We start from the raw sequence: 27,443 nt of genomic DNA, 5'->3' as shown, positions 1-27,443 counted from the left end.
ATTTTTAGCTTACCTTAGACCCTAAGTATGGGGAAATCCTGATGAGATCCTTGGCATGGATATAGTCAGAGGCAGAAGCACTGTACTCCATTATTATCTATGTTCCGTGGGCTCTGGGTCACTGTTGCACGGTAGGATAAAGAACGACATAGCAGACATCGATTTTCTCATAAACATGCAAAATTTAACATATAATTGGAAGGTTCAGTGCCCTCCAACCTCCAGGTTCAATTACAATTAACACAGGTTAAACCAGATAGCTGCAAAAATATTTGTGAAGTGTATTTTAATTTCTAGTCACTCAATAACTTGTGAGATCCAGGCTTAAAAGTAAATGTTGCAAAGTCAGCATGGAATGATAAAATCCTTTGGGTAAGGATTTAAGAGATAATAGTGTAAATAATGTTTGAAAAAAATGTAAAGTTCTATATATTCTTCAAGGTTATTAGAGACTTAAACAGGTAAAGTATGGTGGCTCCTGGCTCAGTTGGTTAAGCGTCTGCCTTCAGCTCAGGTCATGATCCCAGGGCCCTGGGGTTGAGCCCTGCATCAGGCTCCCTACTTAGTTCGGAGTCTGCTTCTCCCTCTGCCTCTGCTGCTCCCTCTGTTCATGCTCTCAATCTCTCTCAAATAAAATCTTTAACACAAACAAAAAGGTATGTATATTTAGCTAACCTGAGATTTTCTTCACTGTAAACTGAATTGTTCCCTAGCATACCCTAAGGCTAATACAGGACAGATCATTAACCATAAAGTACATTGTGGGATTAAAGGGACAAAAGTGTAGTTCAAAGGTTTTTGACAAAATCTCATATTCCTGTTACCTTTGAAAATAAACACTCAGAATTCTTGTATACATCTTAGATCCTGCTTGGACATTTCATTCAATTTATTGGAATGCTTTTTGAAATACCACAGTACCATTACAATACAGAACGATATAATACAGACTCGCACTTCAATTACCAGTCTAACAGCATCAGGGAAAATGGGACTTTTAGTCATAGCATGAAATATACATAGAATCTAAGGCTATCCAATTATTCGAGTGTTTTCAACTTAAAAAACATTGTAAAAAACTCAAAAGATGTTGCTAGGTTTATTGAGTGCTTCTGACAGTGTAAAAATAAGACATGAAATAACACCAGTTACAACCATTAGGACTCACAATCATTTAAACGAAAGGACTGAAGAGTTGTATGACTTAATTGTCCAGAATTTGTAAAATTCCTTGTTTCCCAATAAAATATTTCTAAACCACGCATATTCTCTAAAGCAGCTTCCAGTGTATCAACACGCGTGCTCTCTTGGCTAGTTGTTTGCTAGAAATTAGCAGGAATCGCTTTTTTCCTCCACTATCATCCAGCAAAGGTATAAAACCAAACTCCTTAACTCCTTCTGCCAGCTAGGCTGCCCCCTACTGGACTGTGTAAGACATAAACCCAGCAGGACGATGGGACTATTTCCTAACTGTACATGAGAAAAGGCATACCCATACCTCAAATTGAACTTCCCTGAATATGCACAGAAAGAACCCTTCAGAAAACTGACTTTCACAGTGGGGGAAAAAAGCAGCAGAGTGTTCTTTCTACAAGTAAACGATTTCAGTCACTGAGAATTGGTAGAAAAGAAGCTTTCTACAGTCTTAGTCTCCTTTTTCAACTCCTTGGCGGCCAACCTGGAACAGTTGTAGTTCATGGGTATATTGTAAAGCCAAACTTTTATGATTTGTGTATTAATACAAATCATATTTTTGTGAGTCCATCTACTCTATGGATTTCTTTATGCATAAACACGATTCATAGTAGATACATGCTGTGTAAAGCACCTACACAAGTCTCTTGTCACAAGTATCAACTTTTTCCAGAGCTGTTTGCTTTGCAAAGATTCATTTGGGTAGGAAGAGCTTTTTCTCTGTACTTCATCCCCAGGCCTGAGATTTGCAGTAATGCAGGACCAGTTTACCATCACTGCCAAAACACTACAAAAAGAAAAAAAAAAAAAAAGGCAATAAATTAAACTCCATTTAATTATTATTCCTAGATGAGACTAAGGAAAAGAATGTCACATATATCATAAAATATCCTCCACCATGTAAGTTATCTATAAGACTATTTCTTTAAACAGATCCAGATTACTCTCCGATTCGGATCGGTAATCATAAATGTGAAATAAAACCTAGCATTTTAGGTACGGGTGGGCTTGCATATTATTTTGTTCCTTTCCTACATCTCTGATGATAAGGTTTGTACTGTTTTCTAGTAGTGGTGCTAGTGTGTATACATGAATGATTACGGCCATTAAACTCTAAGAATGTTGAGTACAGTCATTCTTATTATGTAGCTTTCCTTTTCAATGTCTTCGGAGGCAGATCTGGATTATTGTACTTCAAAATCATTGTCTGTTGGTATTACTTATTTCTTAATTCTTCCATCACTATAGTCTGAGATCCACCTATGTTCTAAGTGTTAGATGTAACAAAGTAATCTCTCCTTTCATGACAGCTAAGAATGGCATATCATCTCTTAAAATGTTGTCAGTTCAAGATCACACACAATACACACAGATGTGCATACTTCATTAGGAATCAAAGCACTGATGTTTATTACCTCATAGAGGGTTCCAACTTCCTGGTCTGGGGAGGGGGCAAAGGACTGATTCACATAAATAAACTGCAAGAAAGAAAAAGAGGATTCATTTTTAATGGTATCCTGATTAATCTGCACTTTTCTGGGTTCAGTCAGCTATTTCAGAATTGTTTTCAGAATTGTAAAAAGCTTCCCTAGACTCCTTCTAATTCCAGTAACTTACTTAACTAATGAGATCTCTCAAAGATCAATCACATCTTTTCTCTGGAGGACTAAAAGTAACAGAATTTCTGTTCCTAGAATAGTGGTTCCCAACTTTTTATAACTAAGAAACTTTTAAATATTGTCTTTACAAATAGCATTTGAAGGTTCATTCAAGAAAGTAATTACTGGAAAAACTCATTTTCCCACTTATAATTAAAGACAGAATTTCTTCTGATGAAATTCTATACAGAGCTCCAAATCAAGAAATCTAGTATTTGAGCTCTATGTGTACTTTGCCTGGGGGCGGGGGACGGGGATGACAAACATGGTTGGAGATATATACCTTGCTATCACCCAGGAAAACTCTCAAAGGTTCTCCAATTCAGATGGAGTACCACTACTATTAAGTCACTTTCAGCCATGTGAGGTTTAAAAAAAGGAACATAATTGAAGTAAAAAAGTAATAAAGCTTTGTTCTTTAAAGGATTCACTCTTCAATGATTCAGTTTGATCTATTTTCACTAAAACATTTCTAGTACTTAAAACATTTCTGGGAGCACCTGGGTGCCTCAGTCTGTTATGTGTCTGCCTTCAGCTCAGGTTTGGGATCCAGCCGTGCATCAGGCTCCCTGCTCAGCCGGAAGTCTGTTTCTCTCTCTCAAATAAATAAATAAAATCTTTTAAAAAAACCAGTAACAAAACAAAAAAAAACATTTTTGAAGACCCTAAAATGAAAGGCCACAGTGTCAAAGTGGCTTTTGATAATTTTCTTTTTTAGAAAACAAAACACATTATTTGCAGGTAACATACTCAATTTTCCTGTGTAATCAAATTCTAAGGCTAAAACTTCCTGGGCTTAACATAGTCTTTTTTTTTTTTTTCAAAGATTTTTAAAAAAATTTTATTTATTCGACAGAGATCACAAGTAGACAGAGAGGCAGGCAGAGAGAGAAGGGGAAGCACGCTCCCCACTGAGCGGAGAACCCGATGCGGGGCTCAATCCCAGGACCTTGAGATCATGACCTAAGCTGAACGCAGAGGCTTTAACCCACATAGCCACCCAGGCGCCCCTTAACATAGTCTTTAAAGAAAAAAAAAAACCACTAGAATAGTTGCTTGAGAGATACTACATGGGTTACCAGCTGTAACAAGAATAAATATAGCTTCCATGTCTCCCCAGGGCAATACAGTGTAATTGTGAAGAGAAACTAAGAGATAGATCTAGGTTTGAATTTTGGCTCCAAATACAAATAACCTTTCTCACCCTATTTCCTTATTTCTGGATGTGGAAAATAACAATACCTGTGCTTCACGGGGCTGCTAGGAAAGATAAAATGAGATAGGACACATCATGGATCAGTGCCTGGTGTATGTACTCAATAGACACTAGTTATAATGATTAAATTATTTCAAAATAGTCCACACATCATTATCAATTCATGGTTAAGACTGAGTAATGTTCTAACATTAAAAACTCAAGAACTTAACAGAAATCAGTGTGCATTTTAATGTGAATTTCCTATAATACATACATAATAATTTGTGTTTAGTTCCTGGAAGTTTTGACTGGACAGAAATTTTAGTCTTGGTACATTTTAAATTAGAAGAAGGGCTCTTGATGACTATTTTAGCAAATAGTCACTGAATGTCTCCTATGTGCTGGAAAATGCACAAAGTGTGGAACTATGAAGATTATTATGATCTCCTCCCTCAATGAGTTGTTGATCTAATGGAGAGGCAGATACACAAATATAAAAGAATACAGATGGGGAAAGTGCCAGTGACAAGGTATACAGTGCACAGAGATGTGGCATCAGTTCAGCCTAGCAGAAAGGTCAGGGAAGTTTCCTGAAGGAGATACTTGAGAAATAAACAGGATTTACTAGGTGAAGAGAATAATAAGGGCTTTGGAGGCAAATGGGCAAAAGTAAGGACTGTGAGTGTTGAGAGGACAGTAGAGTAAATGTAGTAGAGAAATACAGGAACTCAATGTGGTTTGTATAACAGGAGTTAGCAATTGAAAGTGATTAATAAAGAAAAGCAATACACCTAATTTAAAATTTCATGAAAGTAAAATGTTCATGATGTAATCTTTGGCTAAATACTACAACGCAGGAAGATAAAATTATTTTCAAAAATGATTTTATTTTTAAATCGCTAGTCTTTGCTTTCATCAAGATGAACCTTTCTGTAGTAGCTTCCTCAGGAAGGGTTCATGGGAACAATTCCAAGTTTTTGTGCATTGCTAACAGTTTATGTCTATTGAAAGTCAGTTTTGGGGGTGCCTGTGTGGCTCTGTCAGTAAAGCATCCAACTCTTGGTTTTGGCTCAGGTCATGATCTCAGGATCTTGCTATCAGCTCTGAGTCAGGCTCTGTGCTCCAGCATGGAGTCGGCTTGAAATTCTCTCCTTCTCCATCCCCCTGGGCTTCTCCCCAGCTTGCATGCACTCGGTCATGCGTGCCCCACCACCGACAAAAAAAAAAAAACAAATAAATAAAGCCAGCTTTGTTGCATAGAAAATTCTTATCTCAATTTCTTTCTTTATAACTTTGCTATCAACATTTGATGATAACTTTCTTTCAAAGTCATGTTCTCTTTTTTCCCCTATGTGTCTAAAGGTGTTGTTGTTGTTGTTTTTTGTTTTTTGTTTTTTTTTTTAATTTCAACCCTAGTTAACCTCACCAGAATACTTCTTGGTGCTTATTTTTTGTTGATATGGTCAGATAATTTTTCAATATGTAGTTCCAATTCTTATTAAGAAATTTCCCTTAATACTTTCAAATATTCATTTTGTTCTTTTGCCTTTACAGGGACTCCTGTTATCCATATGTTCACTGTCCTTTATCCATACTCAATTACTTGCCTCCTTTTCTGAAATATTTTTTATCTTTCTTTTTCTTTTTTTTTTTTTTTTTTTAAGATTTTATATATTTATTTATTTGACAGACAGAGATCACAAGTAGGGGGAGAGGCAGGCAGAGAGAGAGAGAGTAGGAAGAAGCAGGCTCCCTGCTAAGCAGAGAGCCCAATGCGGGGCTCGATCCCAGGACCCTGGAATCATGACCCAAGCCGAAGGCAGAGGCTTTAATCCACTGAGCCAGTCAGGCACCCCTACCTTTCTGATTAAAAAAATTGGCCTTTATTGGACTCCTGGGTGGCTCGTCAATTAAGCATCTAACTCTTCATTTCGTCTCAGTGACATGAGATCAAGCCCTGAGTCAGGCTCTGCACTGGGCCTGGAGACTACTTAAGATTCTCTCTCCCTTTCCCTTTTGCCCCTCTCCTAGGAAAAAAAACAAAAAAAAAAAACAAACAAAAAACCCACACCATAAAACAGATTTTTTTGCCTCCTATTTTTTCTAAGGCATTATTGGTTATTTGCTCTTAGGTTTCTCCTACTTAAATCTCCATTTCCAGAATAATTTTTTTTATTTATAATTCTTTTCCTGAGCTGTGTCACTTCAATTGAGTTTTCCTAATGCTGATTTCTGATGTTCTTTCACACCTCTTATCATTTTTCTTAATGTCTTTTAGCTTGTTCTGGAATATTAAGTTAGTTATTGACTTATATCACAGGCACATCTTTTTGGCATGCTTTCATTGTCTTCAGGAATGTTATTTTTCTTTCTTATAACATTGTATGGGATTTAACCTTGATACTTCTCCGTTGCCCCCCCACTTTTTTTTTTTAAAGATTTACTTATTTACTCTCTTGAGACAGAGAGCAAGAGTGGGAGGGTGTGAGGGATGGGAAGAAAGAATCTCAAGCAGACTCTGTGCCAAGGGCAGAGCCTGACATGCGGCTCTATCACAGGACTCTGAGACTGGGACCCAAGCAGAAACCAAGAGACAGCTGCTTAACCAACTGTGCCACCCTGGTGCCCCTCATTGCTTATTTTTATATGTAGTTTCTTCAACTTTAGCTTTCTACTCTTTCTCTCCACTTTGACCTGGTATTTCTACTTCCTTCTTCTTTCATATTACTAACGTGTTCAATTTTGTTTCACTTCCAGAAGTTCCTCCTCAGTGTGGGGTCTTGTCCCGCGATGGAGCCCTACTGAGTCTGTTTGGAGAGCTTTCTGGGACTAGACTGCCCCAGCCCCTTCAGCCCTCCTTGGGACAGAAGCATTGTGATCACCGGCTACCGCACAGGAACAAATCCTCTCAATTTAAGCTACCATACTTATGGCCTGCTCTACTTCCCAGTGAATACACGCTGGCTATTTTAGGCTCTCCTCCTCTCAGTGCTGTCAGGGGCCGGACCTGTCGCTTCTTTCAGCACATCTGGTGATGCCATGCATCTTAGGGTTCATGAGGACACTCCCTCAACTCGTTTGTTATAAATACTCACAGCATTTTTTGTGGTAATGTGAAGATCCAATCATGCCTCTGACACCACTATCTTCATCGAATCCCTAGCATTATATTTTCCTTAACATCCATTTTGCTTAAAATACTGTGGGGTACAGCTAAATGACAGTCAGATGTGAGTTCTAGTTCAGTCAAGGGAAGCGACAAAATGATTCTGCTTTTGTTTGTTTCCTATTGCTTCCATGGAAAGAACTAATCAGATTCACTACAAAGGTTTGAAGTTGAACCATATGAAACTGCTATTTTTATCTGTTATAATGGTTGACTGATGGCAGTTTTACATGGTTCAAGCTAATACATATTGGTATCAAGCAAGTGTTTTCAGATTACTGACTACAGGCAACACAAAGAGTCAAGACTCTAACATGGGACATGGCATCATTTCATCTTCTACTCAGAAATTTCTGATAGTAATGCCTTAATTATTTGGTACTCTTCCAGTTTTCTATTTCACCAACTCTTCGGGCTGTATCCTTCGTACAGACAGCTTCTGCTCATTTCTCCCAAGTCTGTGTCCTCAGTCCCCTAACGTTTCCATTTGGATGGTCTTGGATGCTAGTAAAGTTCTCTGCTCCTGTGATTTTAGCTACCATAAGCATGTGGATGACATTATAATCTGCCACGCATCCTTGGCATTTCTTTAAATTCTATACAGCAATGCTTTTCTCACTCTAAATGATCACAAAGGCAACTTCCTCTGGAAGATTCTTTGGCTCTATGCTATTCCTGCCTCAAACACCTTCTATTTATTGACCTACCCTGCACTTACTTTTGTACCTATAACCTTCATGAGAGTCACTTACAGCCAAACTCTTAGGTCAGTTTCTTCCCCGTCAATGACAGAAAGAAAGAAATTCCAACACATACCACTTTAATAAATTAATTCACTCATTTTATGTATTCTTAAGTTGATAAACAACTATAACACTAACACCAATGCATACAAATCTTAATTCGTATTTTAAAAACTTACTGATTCATTTACCAACTACTTCTTATACTACCTGTGTTAGTATTGACCACGATTGTGATCTGCAGATAAAGCTGTCTGATATATTACTTATAACGTGACAAAAAAACAACAAATACACGTAACCATTTAAAATTCTGTAGTGAGATACCAAGTCAAAAACCAGTGGCATTTAAAATATTACTCCTTACAAGTGCCACCACAAAGTGTTTACCATGTATTGTATTATGAAATAGGTTATCTTCCTTAGTTCTTCCATGACATCGCAAAAAATATACTGCTTATCTCAAGAAGATTGGGAAGGAACACTGATAGTAAAAAACAAATTTTAAAAAACCCAGAACTTCTCTGTACTAATGTTCTGAGAGATCTTTCTACATGAGCTTTCAGTGACTGAGGAAAAAAAAAAACCCAATACAGTAGGTTAAAAAACAGTTTGCACTGTAAAAGCAAATCAAAAAATCGTTTCATTTCTGAGTTCTCCAGAGAATTCGATGAAGTACAGAAATTCCATCAACAAAAGAAATACAGACATTACTAAAGGAACATATGTGGCTCCATATTCATTTCTGTGTACAACAGTTATTCATAGTTGCCTAGGAACTACTGTGAATTTATGTAGGGAAATGACCACTTTTACTTTCATACCAACTGTTCAGAAGCCACAAGCTTAAGGAACTTTTTGATGAAGTCAATGAGTCCTTGAATGGTTCGGGTTCGCTCTACAGCCCACTTCTTTGTTTTCATTATAGGGGTGTCTCCCACAGCTTTCAACAGGACGTCAACTGTCAAAGAAAAAAAAACAATGGCAATTACACTGAGCCATCCAAAGTAAATGTGATATAAAAGACTTCAGAAAACTTAAACCTTTAATTGACATACAGTTTATGTATTTATGATACTGGAGGCATGTCTAAGATGTACAAATGTTAGGTAATATTCTTTCTCATCATGCTTTTGTGGACTTTTTCCCCTTGACCCTACAGTCCGACAAAGACCTCCCCATGAAACTGACCTTTAAAGTGCACTTGCACATAACAGGCTATTCCAAAGAGAAGAAATGAAGACAGAAGAGGAAAAGATAGTACAAAAGAAAATAAGAAAAAATATATAAGATAATGTTATGTCCTTTTTCAACGGCCAAACTAGTAAAATTATAATAACAACAATGTAGACAGTATTACTGTTGGGAAAGCAAAATTGTACACCCTTTCTAGGGGATATTATGGTAATAGATATCCAAATACTTCATGATATACTTTGACTCAGTAACACTTCTAGGAATCTAGTCTAAGAAAAATATGAGATGTGAAAAGAGTCACTTAAAAGGATTTCACCTTTGTTGAAGATTTTATTTTTACAGAAAAAAACAAAAAACAGGGCGCCTGGGTGGCTCAGTGGGTTAAGCCGCTGCCTTCGGCTCAGGTCATGGTCTCAGGGTCCTGGGATCAAGTCCTGCATCGGGCTCTCTGCTCAGCGGGGAGCCTGCTTCCCTCTCTCTCTCTGCCTGCCTCTCTGTCTACTTGTGATCTCTGTCAAATAAATAAATAAAAAATCTTTAAAAAAAAAACCAAAAACCAAAAAACAAAAAAACCACCTTGGTAAACCTAAATACCCAGCAAGAATATTTAGAAGATTGGTTAAATAAAAGATATTATGCTCCATGATAGAATTAAGTAACATAGTAAAGCACAAAATTCTAAATTCCCTGGGATCAAAATCCTGCTTCTGTCACTTACTAGGTTATATATCAGGACAAGCTTTTAATCACCCTGTACCAGTTTCTCCATTTGTAAAATGAGGATATCATCTACCTCACAAGGTTGTGAGGATTAAATTAGTTAATACACATAAAGTACTTAGAACAGTATCAGCTCATAACTCATACTTACTGAACCCTAAGATTATTAAGCTGCCACTAGAGAAACATTACAAAAACATACTTAAAATGTGACAAAATTATCAAAACGTACTAAATACGAAACAGCATGTACGATAGGTATCAATTTCATTAAAACCACCACAAACACATATTCACAGAAATGTGGACTATGGACCAAAATGTACTTCTCATTAGTGACATTAGAGACGATCACTTGATTTTATTTGTGCTTTTTGTAACCACCAAGTGTTCTACAATAAACTTAATAAACTAATAAAAAGTATTAAAAAGAAAATACAACTAGGAGCCAAAAGACTTCAGAATCAAATCAAATCAAGTTTCAATATCTAGACAGGGATGTCTGGGTGGCTCAGGTGGTTATGGGGTCTGTCTTTGGCTCAGGTCATGATTCCAGAGTCCTGGAATCAAGACCCCCATTGGGCTCCCCGCTGAGCGGGAAGCCTGCTTCTCCCTCTGCCTGCTGCTTCCCCTCTGCCTGCTGCTCCCCTGCTTGTGTGCATGCTCTCTCTGACAAATAAATAAAATCTTAAAAAAAAAAAAAAAATCCAGGTATCTACAATCAAGAGTTAACACTGGGGAGCCTGGGTGGCTCAGTGGGTTAAGCCGCTGCCTTCAGCTCAGGTCATGATCTCAGGGTCCTGGGATCGAGTCCCGCATCGGGCTCTCTGTTCAGCAGGGAGCCTGCTTCTCTCTCTCTCTCTCTCTCTGCCTGCCTCTCTGTCTACTTGTGATCTCTCTCTGTCAAATAAACAAATAAAATCTTAAAAAAAAAAAAAAAAAAGAGTTAACACTGAAAGCAAAATAGTGTACTGCTGCCCCCTAAAGTCAGCTCTATCCTACTACATCTTCCTTGTCTCATTCCTTGGTCTTAAACATTTGAGATTGCCACCAGGTCTCTGGAGTTTATTCAAGGTTTGCCTCTAGAATGAAGGAACCCAGAACACAAGACACATACAATTTATCTTCCAGCTAAAGTTTATCTCCCTGTGCTCGCTTCGGCAGCACATATACTAAAGTTTATCTTCCTTTCTCCATTTAATAATTATAGCTTCAGTTATTTAAATAATAAATGAATTGGGAGATAACAGAGAAGATTTTGGTTGACTCAGCTTCCATACCTCTCTTAACCCTTGGGACCTATCGATAACTCAACTATAACTGGGTATTTCAGTAAAGTGAGGCAGAAAATATTGTGAGTTATATATACTACTGAAGGAAGAAGAGCGGGAAGGCAAGAAGCTAGGAAAGTTACTTAGTTATAGCTGTAACTTTTTTTTTTTTTTTTTCAATTCTAAAGGTGTTTTGCTTAGAGTTCTCAACCATAGCTATACATTAGAATCAAGATTTACAAGAATGCAGGAATCCACAACAATTAATTTGGAATCTTCTGGAAGTAGTGCGCTGGTAAGTTCAAAAGCTCTCCCAAGTAATCCTAATTAGTTTCTAAGGACCAACAACCTTGGTCAGCTTCAGGAATCTGTATTCTTCTGTAGCTTAAACTAAAGCTGGAACATATGAAATACTGAAGCTTCTTACATCAGAAGAGATCCTCAAAAAAGGACAACTTCAGGGTAGATATTCAACAGCTAGAAACTAAGTTTTTCATCACAGAGGCGAACTCAAATGCTCCCAAGAGCCAGAAAATGAAAATACCATTTCTCAATGGTGGTTTAAAGAAAAAGAAAACTATGCAGACCGAAGAAAACACGCCATATAACCTGAGGCCGTATCTGGGTTATGGGCCACTAATTTTTTTCCCTCTGTTTTCCTCAGGTATCTTCAGGGTCAAGTAGTAAGCTTTTGACTGAGGCTGTCAAAGCCAACTCCAGGTCCCCACCCCCCCCAAACAAACAAACAAAAAACCCTCAACAATAAAAAAAAAACCTCTGAAGTCTGTTTCTGCTTATAGTAAAATGAGAAAAAAAAGAATCATGGAAGTTTCCTGAAAGACTCTAGTGCTTCTTTACAGAAATCATCACAGGTTTCTGTTACTCTACTAGGGCATCATGTGGAAATAACAGAGTATGTTTCCCCCCAAATGTAGAGCCGGTCTGACTCCAAACGGAGCGGGTACCAGGAGACCATTCTCCAAAAGCAGCAGAAACTGATGTTCTATCCAAAGGCTGTGAGACCACGGACTAGAAAACATGCCATACCTAGATTTTAAAACTCTGGACTGATAAAAACAGAGGCCTAGGGTCAACCAATCCGAATTGTAATCGCTGATGCGAGGATTTTTTTCAGAGGCAACGCTATAGAGGATGCTCAAGGCCAAGTGACTTCCTCAGGATTTTGCATCAACGGCGAACTAATTCCCAAGCAATGAAGGGTTTGAGGACTAATTCAAGCAATGAAATGACTCGCTTATAAAGGTTCCAAACCTTTGGGGGTGGTTTGGGGGTGGGGCGGAGGAGGAGGAGATCCTATGCCTTTGGTTTTCTGTTGACACTCTTCAAACTTGATAAAATTTGTTTTTGGCACAAGGAGTGAATTCACAGGCGCTTGATATAAGGCGTTTCTTCTAATCCAGACTTGCCACCGACCATCCCTAACTTAACCTTAAGCCATTCATCAAGTAATTACGTCCCCTGTTAAGCACCTGGAGCTACCTGAGATCCCACTCAGCCCCCACCTCCAACGGGCCCACAGTCTGGCCAATTCAAAGGAGTGGAACGCAGCGTAGGAAGTACTGTGGCGGTCAAGGACCCCACACCACACCGCGAGGGTGCGTCCGGAGACCGCTCTCCCCAGAGCTACTCAACGCAAAGGTCCCGAAAGCCGAAAACCACACTTCCTCTCTCCTCACTGGTCAAAAGCCACGACTGGGCCCAGCCTCCTCGAAAGTTTGCCTTTATTGGCCGCCAGGGACCCAGTCGGACGCAATCTAAACCTCCAGCCTCTGCCTGGAAAGAAACTGCTCTCAAAATTACTTTTTTTCTTGGTGTCGCCGGCAGGTTCCTCTGTCCCCGGGGAGACCGCAGCGGAAGAAGGGGGCTCCGGAGTGCCTGTCTCTGGGGAGACCTCCGTAGGTCCTTCGCCTTCAGCAGCGGTTGAGGGAGGAAGCTGCAGCGCCGACTCTGACTCCTCAGCCATCTTGCTCAGTCGAAGGCGAGGGCGGAAGTGGTGGCTCAGCGAGTCCAGGGGGCGGGGTTTACGACAGGGGGCGTCGCCGAAGAGGCGCCGGTGTGGTGGCCGGGGGACCTCAATCCAACGGTGAAAGTTGGAGTTGTCAGTTGGTCCTCTACGTGGAACATGCCACGGAGCCCTGCCTACTAATCCCGCAACTACGCTTTTGCAAGGCAACAATCATCCGGAAGGAGTCTGCGAACCACGTACCTGCGCGCCACGTAGTGCGCAGGCGCCTCTCTGACTAGCGGGCTCGGGGCTAGAGATGTTTCCGCTTCCCTTCACGTCGGCCCCGCCCAGGCCCCGCCCAGGCCCCGCCCCGTAGCTCGGGAGCGCGCGCGCGCGCGTGCGGGAGGGGGCGGGTGGGGAAAGGATCGCCGGTGAGATCCTGAGGCGAGGCTCGCGCGCCCGCCCCCGCCCTGGCCCCCAGCGCCCACCCGGTCGGCCCGGCTCAGCCATGATCAAGGCGATCCTCATCTTTAACAACCACGGGAAGCCGCGGCTCTCCAAGTTCTACCAGCCCTACGTGAGTATCCCGCTGCCGCCGATCCGCGCGAGGGGGAGTCGTTGGCGGCTGGCAGCGCCCTCAGGGCGACCCCCTGAGGCGCGCCGCGGCCCTTAGCGCGCCCTCGGCCGCCTCGCGCTCCCGGGCTGTCAGCCTCCCGCCCGGGGCGAGCGAGGTGCCCACCTCCCGCCGCGCTCCTGTCCTCCGACGTGGCTCTACCCGGGCGGCTCCTCCGCCGGTCTGTGGGCTGGGCGGCTTCCCCGAGGCGCGGGCGAGGCCCTGGGGACTTCCCGGGGCCGGGGGCCCTCGGCGGTCGGGCGGCCGCAGCCCACCTGCACTCGCGAACCCACCCGGCGCTCCGGCCTGCCCGCCGCCCGAGTTCGGGGCGCGCCGAGGGGCTGGGGCTCGCGGCCCCACCTCCCTGACTCGCAGCCTCTCCCGGCCGACTTCTCTCTCTCCTCCCGTGGACAGATGGGCTCCTGTTTTTCCCGGTAATCCCCTCGTCGCGCAGGAACTTGGGGCTTCCTGCGTTCGCCTGAGCGCTCGCTCTGGACCGTCTCCCCTGGGTGCTCGGTCCAGCCCTCGGCCGCCCGGTGTGACTTTCAGGTGCCTCCTTATTAGAGAAAAAAAGTGAGGACCGAACATTTTTTTTTTTTTAATGGAGCGTTTCCCCTAGTGGCCGTGAAGGAGGTCCTGCAGTAGCCGGCGACGTTTGACCCGTGACAGCTGTGACCGTCCCTAACCTGAAAGTTCCCATTGCAGCTGCTGGTTTGGCCTTTCGCTCCCTAAGGAGATGGGGTCTCGTCTGTAGCTTTTCTTCTACTTAGGAAGAATGGTCATATTCGTAAAACTCTCCGTGCAGTGTAAATCGTTTTGCAGAAAATGCAGGAGGTTTTAAGGGGGGTGGGTAAATGAGGGTTACAGACGTAGGTGCCTGAGGGCAAAATTCACCGCTAGGTAAAACGTAAAATGGAGCTGTCCGTGTGAGGATTCCTGTAGAGATATTAACTATTGGGTCGTGTGGGGGCATTCTGCTTAGAGTCAGAAATGAACTTTCAATTAAATACTGAAATCGTGCCAAGGCTAGCACTTCTGTGCAGATAAACCCCAGATGGAAATGATGCCTGCCGTTGAAAATGAAATGTGAAAATGTCACTTGGCTTAAAATGATAATGCAGTCTGTGGAGGTGTTAGCCGAAGTGAGAAATCTTGAGCTTATTCCTCATTTCCTTAAGTAGTTTTGCTTCTGCGGGTGATAAGGAATATTTTCCTCTGTTCCCATTTGGTTTTAGTATGGTGTAATTCAAATACTAACGCTGTTGTTTCTGAGTTCGGTATGATTTTTTTTTAAAAGATTTTATTTATTTATTTGACAGAGAGAGACACAGAGAGGGAACACAAGCAGGAGGAGTGGGAGAGGGAGAAGCAGGCCCCCGCTGATGAGGGAGCTCGATGCGGGGCTAGATCCCAGGATGTTGGGATCATGACCTGAGCGGAAGGCAGATGCTTAACGACTGAGCCACCTCAATATGATTTTTTTTTATCATGAGGCGCCCCTCGATATGATTTTTTTTAAACCCAGAATAAAATCATAGTTGATCCTTCTGAGTGGGGGAAAAATGCCCTTAACTGTACATTGTTACCCATTTTCCTAAAATGCAGTATTGGTCTTTACTGAAGGAATCTTTTTTCTTAACTGTATTCCCTGGGTCATCCATTTGCAGGGTAGGAAAGGTGTTTTGTGTTACTGAAACAAATCAAAGATGTGTTTTTTCATAGCTACACTTAATATCAGTACACAAAATAGTAAGTTTCCTGGCTGCTTCGTGGTATCAGTGTAACCCACTCATGTAGTTCAGAATTTAAGCATCAACAGAAAGATGTATTTAATTTGGGAATCCAGGAATACATCTTTCTCCTGTCCGAAAAATGGGAGAAGTGCCTTTTACCTTTACTTAGAGGTAGCAGTGAAGGTTACTGTGGGAGTAGGCAGTTCTGGTATCATTTTTGGCCATTGCATTAGTGACAGTGTTACTGGGGACAGGGAGCTAAGAGGTGTAAAAAGAAGAACCTAGTGTTCACTGGACATGTAGAAGTGGGAATGCCAGGAACTGTTTCTATTAATTATTAGTTTTTCCTAAATTGGATTTAGCCAGCTATGTATTTGTTTTTCTTGGTCAAGAATAATGTAATATAACTGATTTGAGGGGAGAAATCTTTTCCACTCCTTTATGCCATCCAGCCAGTTTGTCAGCATATGTTCGTTTCATGCCTACCATGTCCAGGCAGGGTTTTAAAATCTGGAAATGAACAAACATGACTAATGCTCTTTTGGCGGGGGCTGGGGGATGGACAAAGCTAAGAAGAAGTAGAATATGTATACCATGTCAGATAGTAGTAAGTGCTGTGAAAAAAATAAAGTGGAGTAGGGTGAAAAGGGAGTATGAGGATGACCGTTTAAAATAGGATAGTCAAGTAAGTCCTCACCGAGAAGGTGACATTCGAACAAAGTCTTGAAGTAGGTAAGAAAGCCAGACGTGCAGGTATCTGAGGGTAGGTCATTCCGGGCAGAGGGAGCAATTGATGCAAAGGCCCCGAAGATGGAATGGCTCTTTGAAGATTCTGTCCTTTTTGAACAACACCAAGAAATAGCATGGCCAGAGCAGACTATGTAAGGAAAGAGTATTTGGAAAAGAGGTCTGTTTGTATAGGGCTTCAGAGTTATTCTCTTCTCACTGCCTGGAATGTCCTTCCCTTGTATTGCCAAATGTCCAGATTTGACCTCTTGTTCCACATTTAACTCAAACATCACTTAAGCACTTCCTGAAGCTTTTTATCTTGCTGGATGACTCCTCTTGGTTCTTAGGATTTTATTTTTATCGTTATTTATGGTACAGTATTCAGTTGCACAGCCTATAATTCCTTGGGGGCATCCTATAGGTTCCTTGAGAGAAGGTATCAGGTTTTAGATGTATTTGTGTCACCCTTAGCAACCAACATTGAATTTTGAATATAGAAAGCTCTCAAAAGTCTTTGCTTAATGTATTCATTAGATTCTCCTAGCCTAATATGGAGTTTGGATTAGAAGTGACTTCTTTTTTTTTTTAAATATTTTATTTATTCATTGGACAGACAGAGATCACAAGTAGGCAGAGAAGCAGGCAGAGAGAGAGGATGAAGCAGGCTCCCTGCTGAGCAGAGAGCCCAATGTGGGGCTCGATCCCAGGACCCTGGGATCATGACCTGAGCCGAAGGCAGAGGCTTTAACCCACTGAGCCACCCAGGTGCCCCAGATTAGAAGTGACTTCTAAGGCTCCTTCCGCCTTTTAAAATTTTGTCCTTCATTAACTGGATGTTTTAAGAATTCATGCCTTCAGGATAAAAGCAATGGTGGAATAGTTGTTACTTCAGCTGTTTCTGTTTTAAGTTGAAGTTTCTAAGAAGTATGTATTCTCAAGACTGACAGTTTTGAGTGTAATTTATTAAGCAGCCCCCAGGGGTGTGGTCCTGATAAGATGCCACAAATTTGATTCCAACAATAATGGTTTAGCAGTGAGCAGTTTGAAAACTGTTGAACCATTTGCCAGCCGTTTCCCTTATTGCATTGGATTTCCATTCCTCATTTATCCTTCCCCTTTTTAAAAAAAGGTTTATTTATTTTTTAGTAATCTCTATACCCAACTCACGACTCATGACCCGGAGATCAAAAATCACATGGTCTTCCAACTGAGCCAGCCAGATGCCCCTACTCTTCCTTTTGATACAACAATTTATATGTTCATCTTTACCCTTTGGTAGTGCAGATTTCCGTTTCCGGCTGTAATAGATTTTTAGATTTTTTAGGTTTGATTGTGCCTGCCAGCTGTTGTGAGGTTTGATATATCCGAAGTCACACATCTCTTTTGCTAAACTGAAATTTTTGGTTCATTCTGCTAGAGTCAGATACTAAGAATTCAAGGGTGGACTCAGAATATTGTCACCTCTTATTTTTGCCCTCTGTTTCCTTGAGCTATGACTACAGAAGTTTGAATGTTTTCCTTGGTTTAATTGTTTCTTTAATTGATGGTTAGCCCCAGCAACTTGGCAACAATTACCTTGAGTCTTTTAGTATTTGCTTGGCAATATTTGTGTATTGCCATAAAGAACTAATGAGACATGTAGTTAATAAGCCAGATTTATTTTTACATAGCCATCAAACAAAACCCTTGGGTTTTGATTCCTTTGTTATTAATAAAGCATGACGTATCACTATAAATAAAGGGAACATGTTTTTCTTTTATATGAATTATAGTAGTTGTTTCCACAGATACAAAAGATTGTGCACATATAAAATGCACTGTTTATACGTGAATTACAAACTGTTACATATATGAGTTGCTTCAGTTTTCTTATAAACTAAATCTGATTATTGTCAATTAAATGCGTGCCCTAGAATGGACCTAAGATTGTTCTTTCCTTTTTTGAATTTGTTGACATAAAAAGCAAAAATTTATAAATATGTATAAGTTTTTTTTTTTCTTTTTAAATTTCTAAGAAAGATACATCCATGTTTACCAATATCTTTTTTTTAAAATTTTATTTATTTCTTTGACAGAGACAGATCACAAGTAGGCAGAGAGGCAGGCAGAGAGAGGAGGAAGCAGGCTCCCCGCTGAGCAGAGAGCCCGATGCGGGCCTCGATCCCAGGACCCTAAGATCATGACCTGAGCCGAAGGCAGAGGCTTTAAACCACTGAGCCACCCAGGCACCCACCAATATCTTTTCTTAGTGACTCTTAAGACAGACAGTGTGGCAGATGGGATAGTTAGATTTCTTTTTATGACCAAAATATCATTATCAACAATTCTAAGGATTAAGGTGCTAACACATGGTAACATATACTATTTGAGCTGTCTCATTAAGAAGAGAATTCCAAATGATTTGATTTCTTTCCATATTAATTAGGATGCTGTTGACTACATAAATAGGGTTTTATTTAGCCTGACTTAAATTTGCTTGAAAAGAACCGTATTAGGATACATAATAGGAAGTGCAGAATAGTAGATTCCAAAATTATTTCATTCAGCAAATTAATGACTTCATCACAGCTTCACTTTCTTTCTCTTTTTCTTCCTTGCTTTTCACGAAGTTGATATTCAGAGGTTGGCCTCCTCATTGAAATCAGTGGTAACCAATTCAGTCTATAAGCAGAGTGTGATCTCTTCCTGCTAGATATGTCTTCCCCTTCAGTCTGGTTAGCTCTGCCCAAGATAAATAACAGCTTACAGTAATCAGTATCCACCCTTGGAGCTGAGGGTGGACACATGAATGAATTTACTATTCTGTTGGAAACGTGTAAGAGAGGAGTGGATGTTGGGTAGGCAAACAGGTGTCACTATCCCCTCTTGAGTCATGCACATTTCTTTTGAATAGATACTGTTATGTCTTCTCTCATAATTTTACATTGATTCTGAGGTGGTTAATACCAAGAAAAACATATTGATAATACGTGGTTCTGAACATGTATCACAAATATTAAAAAACTGAAGTTTATTGTTGCCATGTTATGGGTATAATCTTCATTTAAAGGTACTCCTTAAAGCATCATTGAAAAATTCAAATTCTAATATCATTATTTTCCTTGTAAGGAAAATTATGTATCCTTGAAGTCTTGCTTTTAAAAAATTGATATCAAAGCTGTTGACAATTGTAAAGAAGGAAATAAAATGTTCAGAATTATAGTGACTTTTTACTTTCATGGAAAGGTTGTAAATAAGACAATATTAGAGGTCATTCCTCTGCCTTTCAAAGAAGTAGAAGGCCTTGTATAGGGTGGCTGTATTATGTTTCTTTAGTAAAGTTGTTGACTGTTAAATTACTTAATTTTTAAATACATTTCCTTTTTTGTGATTATGTGGAAAATATTAAAGTGTTAAGATCACTAAGGTCATCTTGATTTCAGCATTCATAGTTAACTATCAACATTTACTTTAATTCCTTCCATAATGTCCCAGTGAAGAATATATACCTTTTAGACGTTAATAACATAAAATGAATGCATTGAAAATGTTGGTGGATTTATAGAATATTTGTGGCTTTCAGATAACAAAATATGTTAATGTCTGGCAATTCTGTTGTTAAAATGTTTTAAAATACATTAATATAAATAGCGTTTAGTCATTTGCATTCATTGTTTTCTCTGTGTCTGTCTGTCTCTTTACAAAATTGAATTTACATGTGTGACCTGAGTGTATGAGGGCCCTTCCATTTTCTCATCCCAAAGGGAAATCTTTGCTAATTTTCTTTGGAAGGTCAAAGAATTCTTTCTTGTCTTTAGCACTTGGACTTGTCTTTGTACTTGTGAATTGTGGATTTTTTTTTAAATTTTATTTTATTTTTTCAGTGTTCCAAGATTCATTGGGAATTGTGGATTTCCTCACTGTTCATGCTAAACCAAGGTGATTCTGAGTTGTTGTCCCCCTAGAGGAGCCAGTCTTCTTCCAGCTTCTTGTCACATAAAACTCTCATACTGGGACAAATTACACTTGTTCTTTCCTTGCCCATTCTGCCTTATCAGCCTTCCCCTTCCCAAATCCTTTGAACTGAAGTATAGATAAACAATTTTTTTTTACAGAGAGACCATGCAGTGCTCAGAAGGATATTGCAGTATAGGAGCAGTAAAGGCCAGCATTCTAGCTAATGGATGGTAAGTTCTTCAGACTTCAAGGGGAGGCACTTCTAGACAGGGCTTTGAGAGGAGGAGTGTCCATTGTCCTCTCCTTTCCCTTGTGCCCTGCCCGTATTTCTTCCACAAATATTTGTTGTTTGTGTGTCCCTGTTCAAAGCACAGGTAATTTGATGACCAAGACAGGTATCACCCCTGCACTGTGAGTTTTACATTCTGGTGATAGGTTATAGACAGTAAACAAAGTATGTAAAATTGTGATTAGCTTGAAGAAAAATGAAATGGTGGAAGGGGATAAAGAGTGGTGGGGGAGGGACTATTCGATGAGATCCTCAAGGAGAGCCTCTTTCAGGACATTTAAGAAAAGAACCGAATGAGGTAAGGGAGTGTTTGAGAACAGCTGAGGAAAGAATATTTCAGGCAGAAAATGGTGCAGGATCCCTCAAAACAGACCGAAGTAGGTGTTGAGGAATATCAAGAAGGCAAGCTGAGTGATCACAGGGAAGTGTGGCAAGAGATGAGGCTGGAGAGAAGGACAGGGACAGCCCCGTTTTCATCTCTCTCAGTCTGATGACATCATCTCCAACATGCTCTTCACAAGAAATGTATTTCGCCCTGAATCCTACTTGTAGTTTGCGCAATTGGACAGTGCCTCTGGCCTCTACAGGCTAGGCAGTGATGCTTTCTTCTGCTCATTTTCTGCTCTACCCCAGTCATCCTTAGGCTCCAGAGAGGTGGGGGTACTAGCCCAACAAATGAAGGTCAAAGTGACTGCCCCAGTTCTGTGCAGCCTGGTACTAATGAGACCTGTGATCAAGCTGGTTCCATTTCCTAAATCACCTGTGAAGTCATGGAGAAAAGCATTTATTTTTCTCAGACATCTCACAACCTTAATTATAGGTGAGCACTGTTTATGTGAAGCCCCGTAGACCACCTCTGTTATTGTGCTGAGAAGCGTTTACATCTTTCCTGCCTTGTTTTTGAAGCCTGGTGTAATTCAAGAATCACGGGCTGTCAGTCATTGTTCTCTTTGTCACCCAGGAGGAAAGGGCTCTTTTTCAGTGTACCAGACCCTTTGAATTGTTTTGATTTCTTTGTGCTGTATAATTAAATGCGTAAGATTGCCAGTTCATCCCACCACAGATATATTCTGCTATTTCCTGTCATGGATATATCTTAGCGTGACAGTTCTGAGTTTTTTAAGGTGGAGAAATACACATAAAATTGACTGTTTTAAGCATACAGTTCTGTGGCATTATGTATGTTCCCATTGTTGTACAACTGACACCACTATCCATATCTGGAAGTTCATCTTTACGAATTGAAACTTTGTGCACATTAAACACTGACTCTCATTCTGGCCTTCTACCAGACACTGGCAACCACCATTCTATTTTTTGTCTCAATTTGACTACTCTAGGAACCTCATAGAAGAGGAATCATATGGTATTTGTCCTATTGTGACTGGCTTATTTCACTTAGTAGAATATCTTCAAGATTCACTGATGATGTAGCATGTATCAAAATTTCCTTTTTGAGACTGGATGATCCATTATATGTTACGCGTATGCTACATGGTTTACTTGGATTGCTTCAACTTTTTGGCTGTTGTGAATAATCCTGCTATGAACTTGGGTCATCAGGTATACATGGGAACATGTGTGTACAAATACCTGTTTGAGTCCCTACTTTAACTTCTTTTTCTACCCAGAAGTGGAATTGCTGGATCATGTGGTAATTCTATGTTTAATTTTTTTGAGAATTTGCCGTACCATTTTCCATGGTAGCTGTGCCATTTTCCATTCCCACCAGCAATGCACCAGGGTTCTATTTTCCTACATCCTTGCTGATACTTGTTATTTTCAGTTTTTTTCATTATTGCTATCAAAACGGCTATGAAGTAGTAGCTCATTGTGATTTTGTTTTACATTTGTGTAATGACATCTTGTGTTAGCATCTTTTCATGTGCTTACTGATTATATATCTTTGAGGAAGTATATATTAAGTCCTTTGTTCATTTTTTTTTTTTTTTTAGATTTTATTTATTTATTTGACAGAGAGAGAGAGATCACAAGTAGGCAGAGAGGCAGGCAGAGAGAGGAAGAAGCAGGCTCACCACTGAGCAGAGAGCCCGATGCGGGGCTCGATCCCAAGACCCTGAGATCATGACCTGAGCCAAAGGCAGAGGCTTAACCCACTGAGCCACCCAGGCGCCCCCCTTTGTTCATTTTTTAACCTGGTTGTTTTATTGTTGTTGTTGAGTTGTGGAAGTTCTCAATGAAGTCTAGATATCATTCCCTTATCAGATACATGATCTGCAAATATTTTCTCCCAATCCATGGGCTGCCTAAGCAATGGCATCTTTTTTCAAAAGATAATGTCCTTTGATGCATAAAAGCTTTTAATTTTGGTAAGGCCCAGTTTATCTTTTTTTTGGTCTCCTGTGCTTTTGGTGTCATATCTGGAAAATAATTTATAGTGATTGCATAATAGTATCATAATTTATCTAGCTAGCCTACCACTGTGGAGTTTTATTTTGAATAAGGGTTTTTTTTTTTTATGAAGGCTAAATAAGAAAATACTTACAGATTATACAGACTAATAACAAAATTAATAATAACAATTACCTTTATTATTACCACTACTTGCTACTTCCTACTGTTGGTTGGAATATTATGTAGCTAAGGAACTGTAGAATATTCCAGAGATAGTTCTCAGATATTTTTTGCATTTCTGCGGTATAAATTATCTCTTTGTAGGCTTTGTTTTGGAATGAACTTTCTTTTTTTTTTTTTTTTTTTAAAGATTTTTATTTATTTATTCGACAGAGAGAGATCACAAGTAGGCAGAGAGGCAGGCAGAGAGAGAGGAAGGGAAGCAGATTCCCTGCCAAGCAGAGAGCCCGACACGGGGCTCGATCCCAGGACCCCGAGATCATGACCTGAGCCGAAGGCAGAGGCTTTAACCCACTGAGCCACCCAGGTGCCCCAAGGAATGAACTTCTTTCTTAATACAGAATACTAAGTCTTCCAAAATTCTTCCAGAGGAGCAGTTTCATAAGGAGACTTTTTAGGAGAAAGTTATAAAACTTGCCCTGGCTTTTTTTTTTTTTTTTAAAGAATGACCTAGTCTTTAAAAGTTACAATTAATATGTTATAAAATTCACCCATTGAAAGTATATACAGTTTAGTACAGTTAATTATATTCACAGTTGTGCATATGACCATCACCATAATCTAAATTTAAAACCTTTTCATCAAAACAGTTGAAACCTAGTACCTATTAACAGTCACTCCCCAGATCCCACTGCCCCTTTTCCTTGGCAACCACTAATCCATTTTCTGTGTCCAGAGGTTTTTCTATTCTAGATGCCTCATATAAGTGAGGCATATAAATCATAAAATATGTAGTCTTTTGTGACTTGCTTTTTTCACTTACAGTGGTGCTTTTAAGATTCACTGTGTTATATATCGGTATATATGTGTTATGTATTGGTACAGCATTCCTTTTAATGGCCAAATAATATCCCTTTGTATAGATAGACCACTTTTTTTTTTCTTTTCAGCGTAACAGAATTCATTGTTTTTGCACCACACCCAGTGCTCCATGCAATATGTGCCCCCCTTAATACTCACCACCTGGCTCCCCCAACCTCCCACCCCCCACCCCTTCAAAACCCTCAGATTGTTTTTCAGAGTCCATAGTCTCTCATGGTTCACCTCCCCTTCCAATTTCCCTCAACTCCCTTCTCTTCTCCATCTCCCTATGTCCTCCATGTTATTTGTTATGCTCCACAAATAAGTGAAACCATATGATAATTGACTCTCTCTGCTTGACTTATTTCACGCAGCATAATCTCTTCCAGTCCCGTCCATGTTGCTACAAAAGTTGTGTATTCATCCTTTCTGATGGAGGCATAATACTCCATAGTGTATATGGACCACATCTTCCTTATCCATGCGTCTCTTGAAGGGCATCTTGGTTCTTTCCACAGTTTGGCGACCGTGGCCATTGCTGCTATAAACATTGAGGTACAGATGGCCCTTCTTTTCACTACATCTGTATCTTTGGGGTAAATACCCAGTAGTGCAATTGCAGGGTCATAGGGAAGCTCTATTTTTAATTTCTTGAGGAATCTCCACACTGTTCTCCAAAGCAGCTGCACCAACTTGCATTCCCACCAACAGTGTAAGAGGGTTCCCCTTTCTCCACATCCTCTCCAACACATGTTGTTTCCTGTCTTGCTAATTTTGGCCATTCTAACTGGTGTAAGGTGGTATCTCAATGTGGTTTTAATTTGAATCTCCCTGATGGCTAGTGATGATGAACATTTTTCCATGTGTCTGATAGCCATTTGTATGTCTTCATTGGAGACACTTGTCTGTTCATGTCTTCTGCCCATTTTTTGACATGATTATCTGTTTTGTGTTTGTTGAGTTTGAGAAGTTCTTTATAGATCCTGGATATCAACCTTTTGTCTGCACTGTCATTTGCAAATATCTTCTCCCATTCCATGGGTTGCCTCTTTGTTTTGTTGACTGTTTCCTTTGCTGTGCAGAAGCTTTTGATCTTGATGAAGTCCCAAAAGTTCATTTTCACTTTTGTTTCCTTTGCCTTTGGAGACACATCTTGAAAGAAGTTGCTGTGGCTGATATCGAAGAGAACCACCTTTTATTTCTTTGTTATGTGATGGATGTTTGAGTTGTTTCCATCTTTGACTACTATGGATAATGCTGTGAACATTACATTCATATACAAATATTTGTGTGGACGTTTGTTTTCATTTCTCTTGGGCATATATCTAGGTGTGGAATTGTTACGATAACTCTATCTTTAGTTGTTTGAAGAACTGCTGGAGTGTTTTTTCAAATTGTACCATTTCACATTCTCATCAGAAGCATAGGACAGTCCCAGTTTCCTTATATCCTCATTAACTAACTCTTACTCTTGTTATTGTTCTTTTTTGATTCTGACCATCCTGGTGGATGTCAAGTGGCATCTATCTGTTATGATTTTTTGACTTGTATTTTCCTAATGACAAATGATGTTGAGCATCTTTTCATGTTATTATTGACTATTTGCATATCTTCCTTGAAAAAAAGTCTTTTCAAATCCTTTCCCCATTTATAAGTTGGGTTGTATTTTTATTACTAAGTTGTAAGAGTCCTTTATGCATTCTGGATGCAAGTGCCTTATCAGGTGTATGATTTGCTTATATTTCTTTCTATTCTGGTTGTTGGTTGTTGCCATTTTCCTGCTGATATCATTTGTAGCACTTATTAACTTATTAATCTTATTATAATTAAAAAGATTTTTAATTTTGGTGTCCACTTTATCTATTTTTCTTGTTTGTGCTTTTGTTCTTATATCTAAGAAGGGTTTGTCTAATCCAAGGTCATGAAGATTAAGGAAACCTGTGTTTCCTTCCAGGAGTTTTGTAATTTTAGTTCTTACATTCAGGTCTATGATCCACTTTGAGTTCGTTTTATATATGACCTGAGGTAGGGATCTAACTTTGTCCTTTTGCATGTAGCTCTCTAGTTTTCCCAGCACCATTTGTGGAAAAGACAACTGTTTTTGTTTGTTTGTTTTGTTTTGTCTTAAAGATTTTACCTATTTCTTAGAGAGAGAGAGAGAGAGAGAGAGAGAGAGAACATGAGTAAGGGGAAGGGAGAGGGACAAGCTGACTCCCTGCTGAGCAGGAAGCCCAATGTGGGACATGATGACCTGAGCCAAAGGCAGACATCTAAACCACTGAGCCACCCAGGTTCCTCAAAAGACGGCTGTTCTTTATTTATTAAATTGTCTTGGTCTCTTCCTCTAACTACCCTCCCACCCCGCCCTTCCAATTTTACCTTGTTCTTGAATTCTCAAACCTTTCAGCTGCCGCTGTGGTTAAATTCTCTCTTTAAATATTTCAAACTCAGTCTGTCACCTCAGCTATGTGTTCAAAAAAAAAAAAAGGGTCTTTGCTACTGAAACTGGGAGATAGTATAGTGAATGGTAGTTGTAGAGTGTTAATAATAGCTATCATTTATTGAGCACTTTCTTTATTGTGCTAAGCAGCTTTAATACATTTTTATACATTATAAGGGAAGATACCAGAGGGTTTTTCTCTAAAGAAATTTAATGAAGGATCTGGGCAAGTATTAATACTCTTCCCTCCATGTTTGGGATTTAAGGTAGCCCCATTCTCATTGTTTGTCCATTATGCACTCGGGCTTAAGTGAGGCCTGCTTACATAGCACCGAGGCTCTGTGCAGACTAGACTTACTTCTGGCAAAAAACCCACACTCACTGAATTTTCTTTCCTTATTCATTATTTCGAAATGTTAGGTTGTTCTGAGGCTTAACCTTCATACCTCTCTTGCTTTTAATGAAAAGTGAACTTTGTTTCTCATATATACACCTTGCTCTTCTGATCCCATGGTTTTGCCTGTTTTGTTTCGTTTTTCAGCTTTGAATGCCATGCAATTTCATATTCTCTATTCATTGAATTTCTAAATTCTACTTATTCTATAAGTCTCTTTCTAGACATCTGTCTCTTCTTCGAAGATGATGATCTTGCTGCTGAAAATCATTGTTCCTCTTTACCTCTTGTAGTATGCTATTTGTATATGCTTAAATCAGGAATTGCTTTCTAACTTTTATTACAACGACATCTATTTCTCTTTGGGAATATTAAAAAAGGCAAGACACAGAACACCGAATAAAAGTTTGAAATGGTTATATTCATTTTATTTTTTGTTTTAAACTCTCAGAGAAAAAGATCTCTTTCACTTTCATCTTGGTAATCCTTGATATTCTAGCAGCTAGCAGAGTCTGAATGCATTTTAAGAAAAAAATTCTCTGAGTGTGTATGGGAGAGAGGGATGAGGATTATGACATATTTACTGTTTGACTAGAGGGATGTTTTGGTTTTAAAGTTGCCTTTATGACATACATATAAGAATAGGAAATGAGCATAGGAAGAGAGAAAAGTTTTGTTAGTGGGTTACTGAGTCTTTAAAATGAATTTTCACTAATGCATTAAAAGAAGTGTTTATTTCTTTTTAAGAGAAGTAACTAAAACAACAAATGTTGTTGCCTTTATATAATTCTAGTTGTCTT

The 27,443-nt window shown here is 39.7% G+C and overlaps 2 protein-coding genes and 1 long non-coding RNA gene across 5 annotated transcripts in view; 2 read left to right on the top strand and 1 right to left on the bottom strand.

Moving 5' to 3' along the window:
* Nucleotides 1-854: 854 nt before the first annotated feature.
* ATG12 (autophagy related 12) lies at nucleotides 855-13,391 on the bottom strand. 2 transcript variants are annotated; one of them, XM_047729221.1, is made up of 4 exons: nucleotides 12,969-13,338; nucleotides 8,784-8,920; nucleotides 2,610-2,672; nucleotides 855-1,981 (listed from the first exon to the last, which is right to left on the bottom strand). In XM_047729221.1, the coding sequence occupies exons 1-4, from the start codon at nucleotides 13,129-13,131 to the stop codon at nucleotides 1,922-1,924; spliced, it is 423 nt and encodes a 140-aa protein (XP_047585177.1). In that variant the 5' UTR covers nucleotides 13,132-13,338; the 3' UTR covers nucleotides 855-1,921. The 2 variants fall into 2 exon arrangements, with proteins under 2 accessions (XP_047585177.1, XP_047585178.1); XM_047729222.1 differs by lacking the exons at nucleotides 855-1,981; nucleotides 8,784-8,920 and having other exon boundaries at nucleotides 2,611-2,672; nucleotides 12,969-13,391.
* An 81-nt stretch (nucleotides 13,392-13,472) lies between these two features.
* The window catches only part of AP3S1 (adaptor related protein complex 3 subunit sigma 1), a 74,109-nt gene continuing 60,138 nt past the window's right edge, over nucleotides 13,473-27,443 (top strand). The window contains exon 1 of one of the 2 annotated variants that reach the window (XM_047729219.1): nucleotides 13,473-13,690. In XM_047729219.1, coding sequence (XP_047585175.1) covers nucleotides 13,622-13,690 — 69 coding nt within the window. In that variant the 5' untranslated portion in view covers nucleotides 13,473-13,621. The remainder of the gene's footprint in view (nucleotides 13,691-27,443) is intronic. The other variant, XM_047729218.1, reaches the window with a different exon arrangement.
* On the top strand, nucleotides 14,141-20,348 carry LOC125099791 (uncharacterized). The gene is made up of 4 exons (XR_007127347.1): nucleotides 14,141-14,299; nucleotides 15,606-15,607; nucleotides 20,052-20,106; nucleotides 20,283-20,348. It is a non-coding gene; the product is annotated as an uncharacterized LOC125099791 (long non-coding RNA).

Source organism: Lutra lutra, chromosome 5 (genome assembly GCF_902655055.1).
Source record: "Lutra lutra chromosome 5, mLutLut1.2, whole genome shotgun sequence".
Lineage (NCBI taxonomy): Eukaryota > Metazoa > Chordata > Mammalia > Carnivora > Mustelidae > Lutra > Lutra lutra.
The sequence above is the reverse complement of the archived record's forward strand: the minus strand, read 5'-3'. Positions and strand labels throughout refer to the sequence as shown.

Excerpts from the sequence above, each read along its gene's own strand:
- ATG12 (XM_047729221.1), bottom strand. The coding sequence starts at position 13,131 with ATGGCTGAGGAGTCAGAGTCGGCGCTGCAGCTTCCTCCCTCAACCGCT. Across the intron at positions 8,921-12,968 it reads CGGCGACACCAAGAAAAAAA|TTGACGTCCTGTTGAAAGCT; the intron begins GTAATTTTGAGA and ends TTTCTTTGACAG. Across the intron at positions 2,673-8,783 it reads TTGTGGCTTCTGAACAGTTG|TTTATTTATGTGAATCAGTC; the intron begins GTATGAAAGTAA and ends TCTTTCTTGCAG.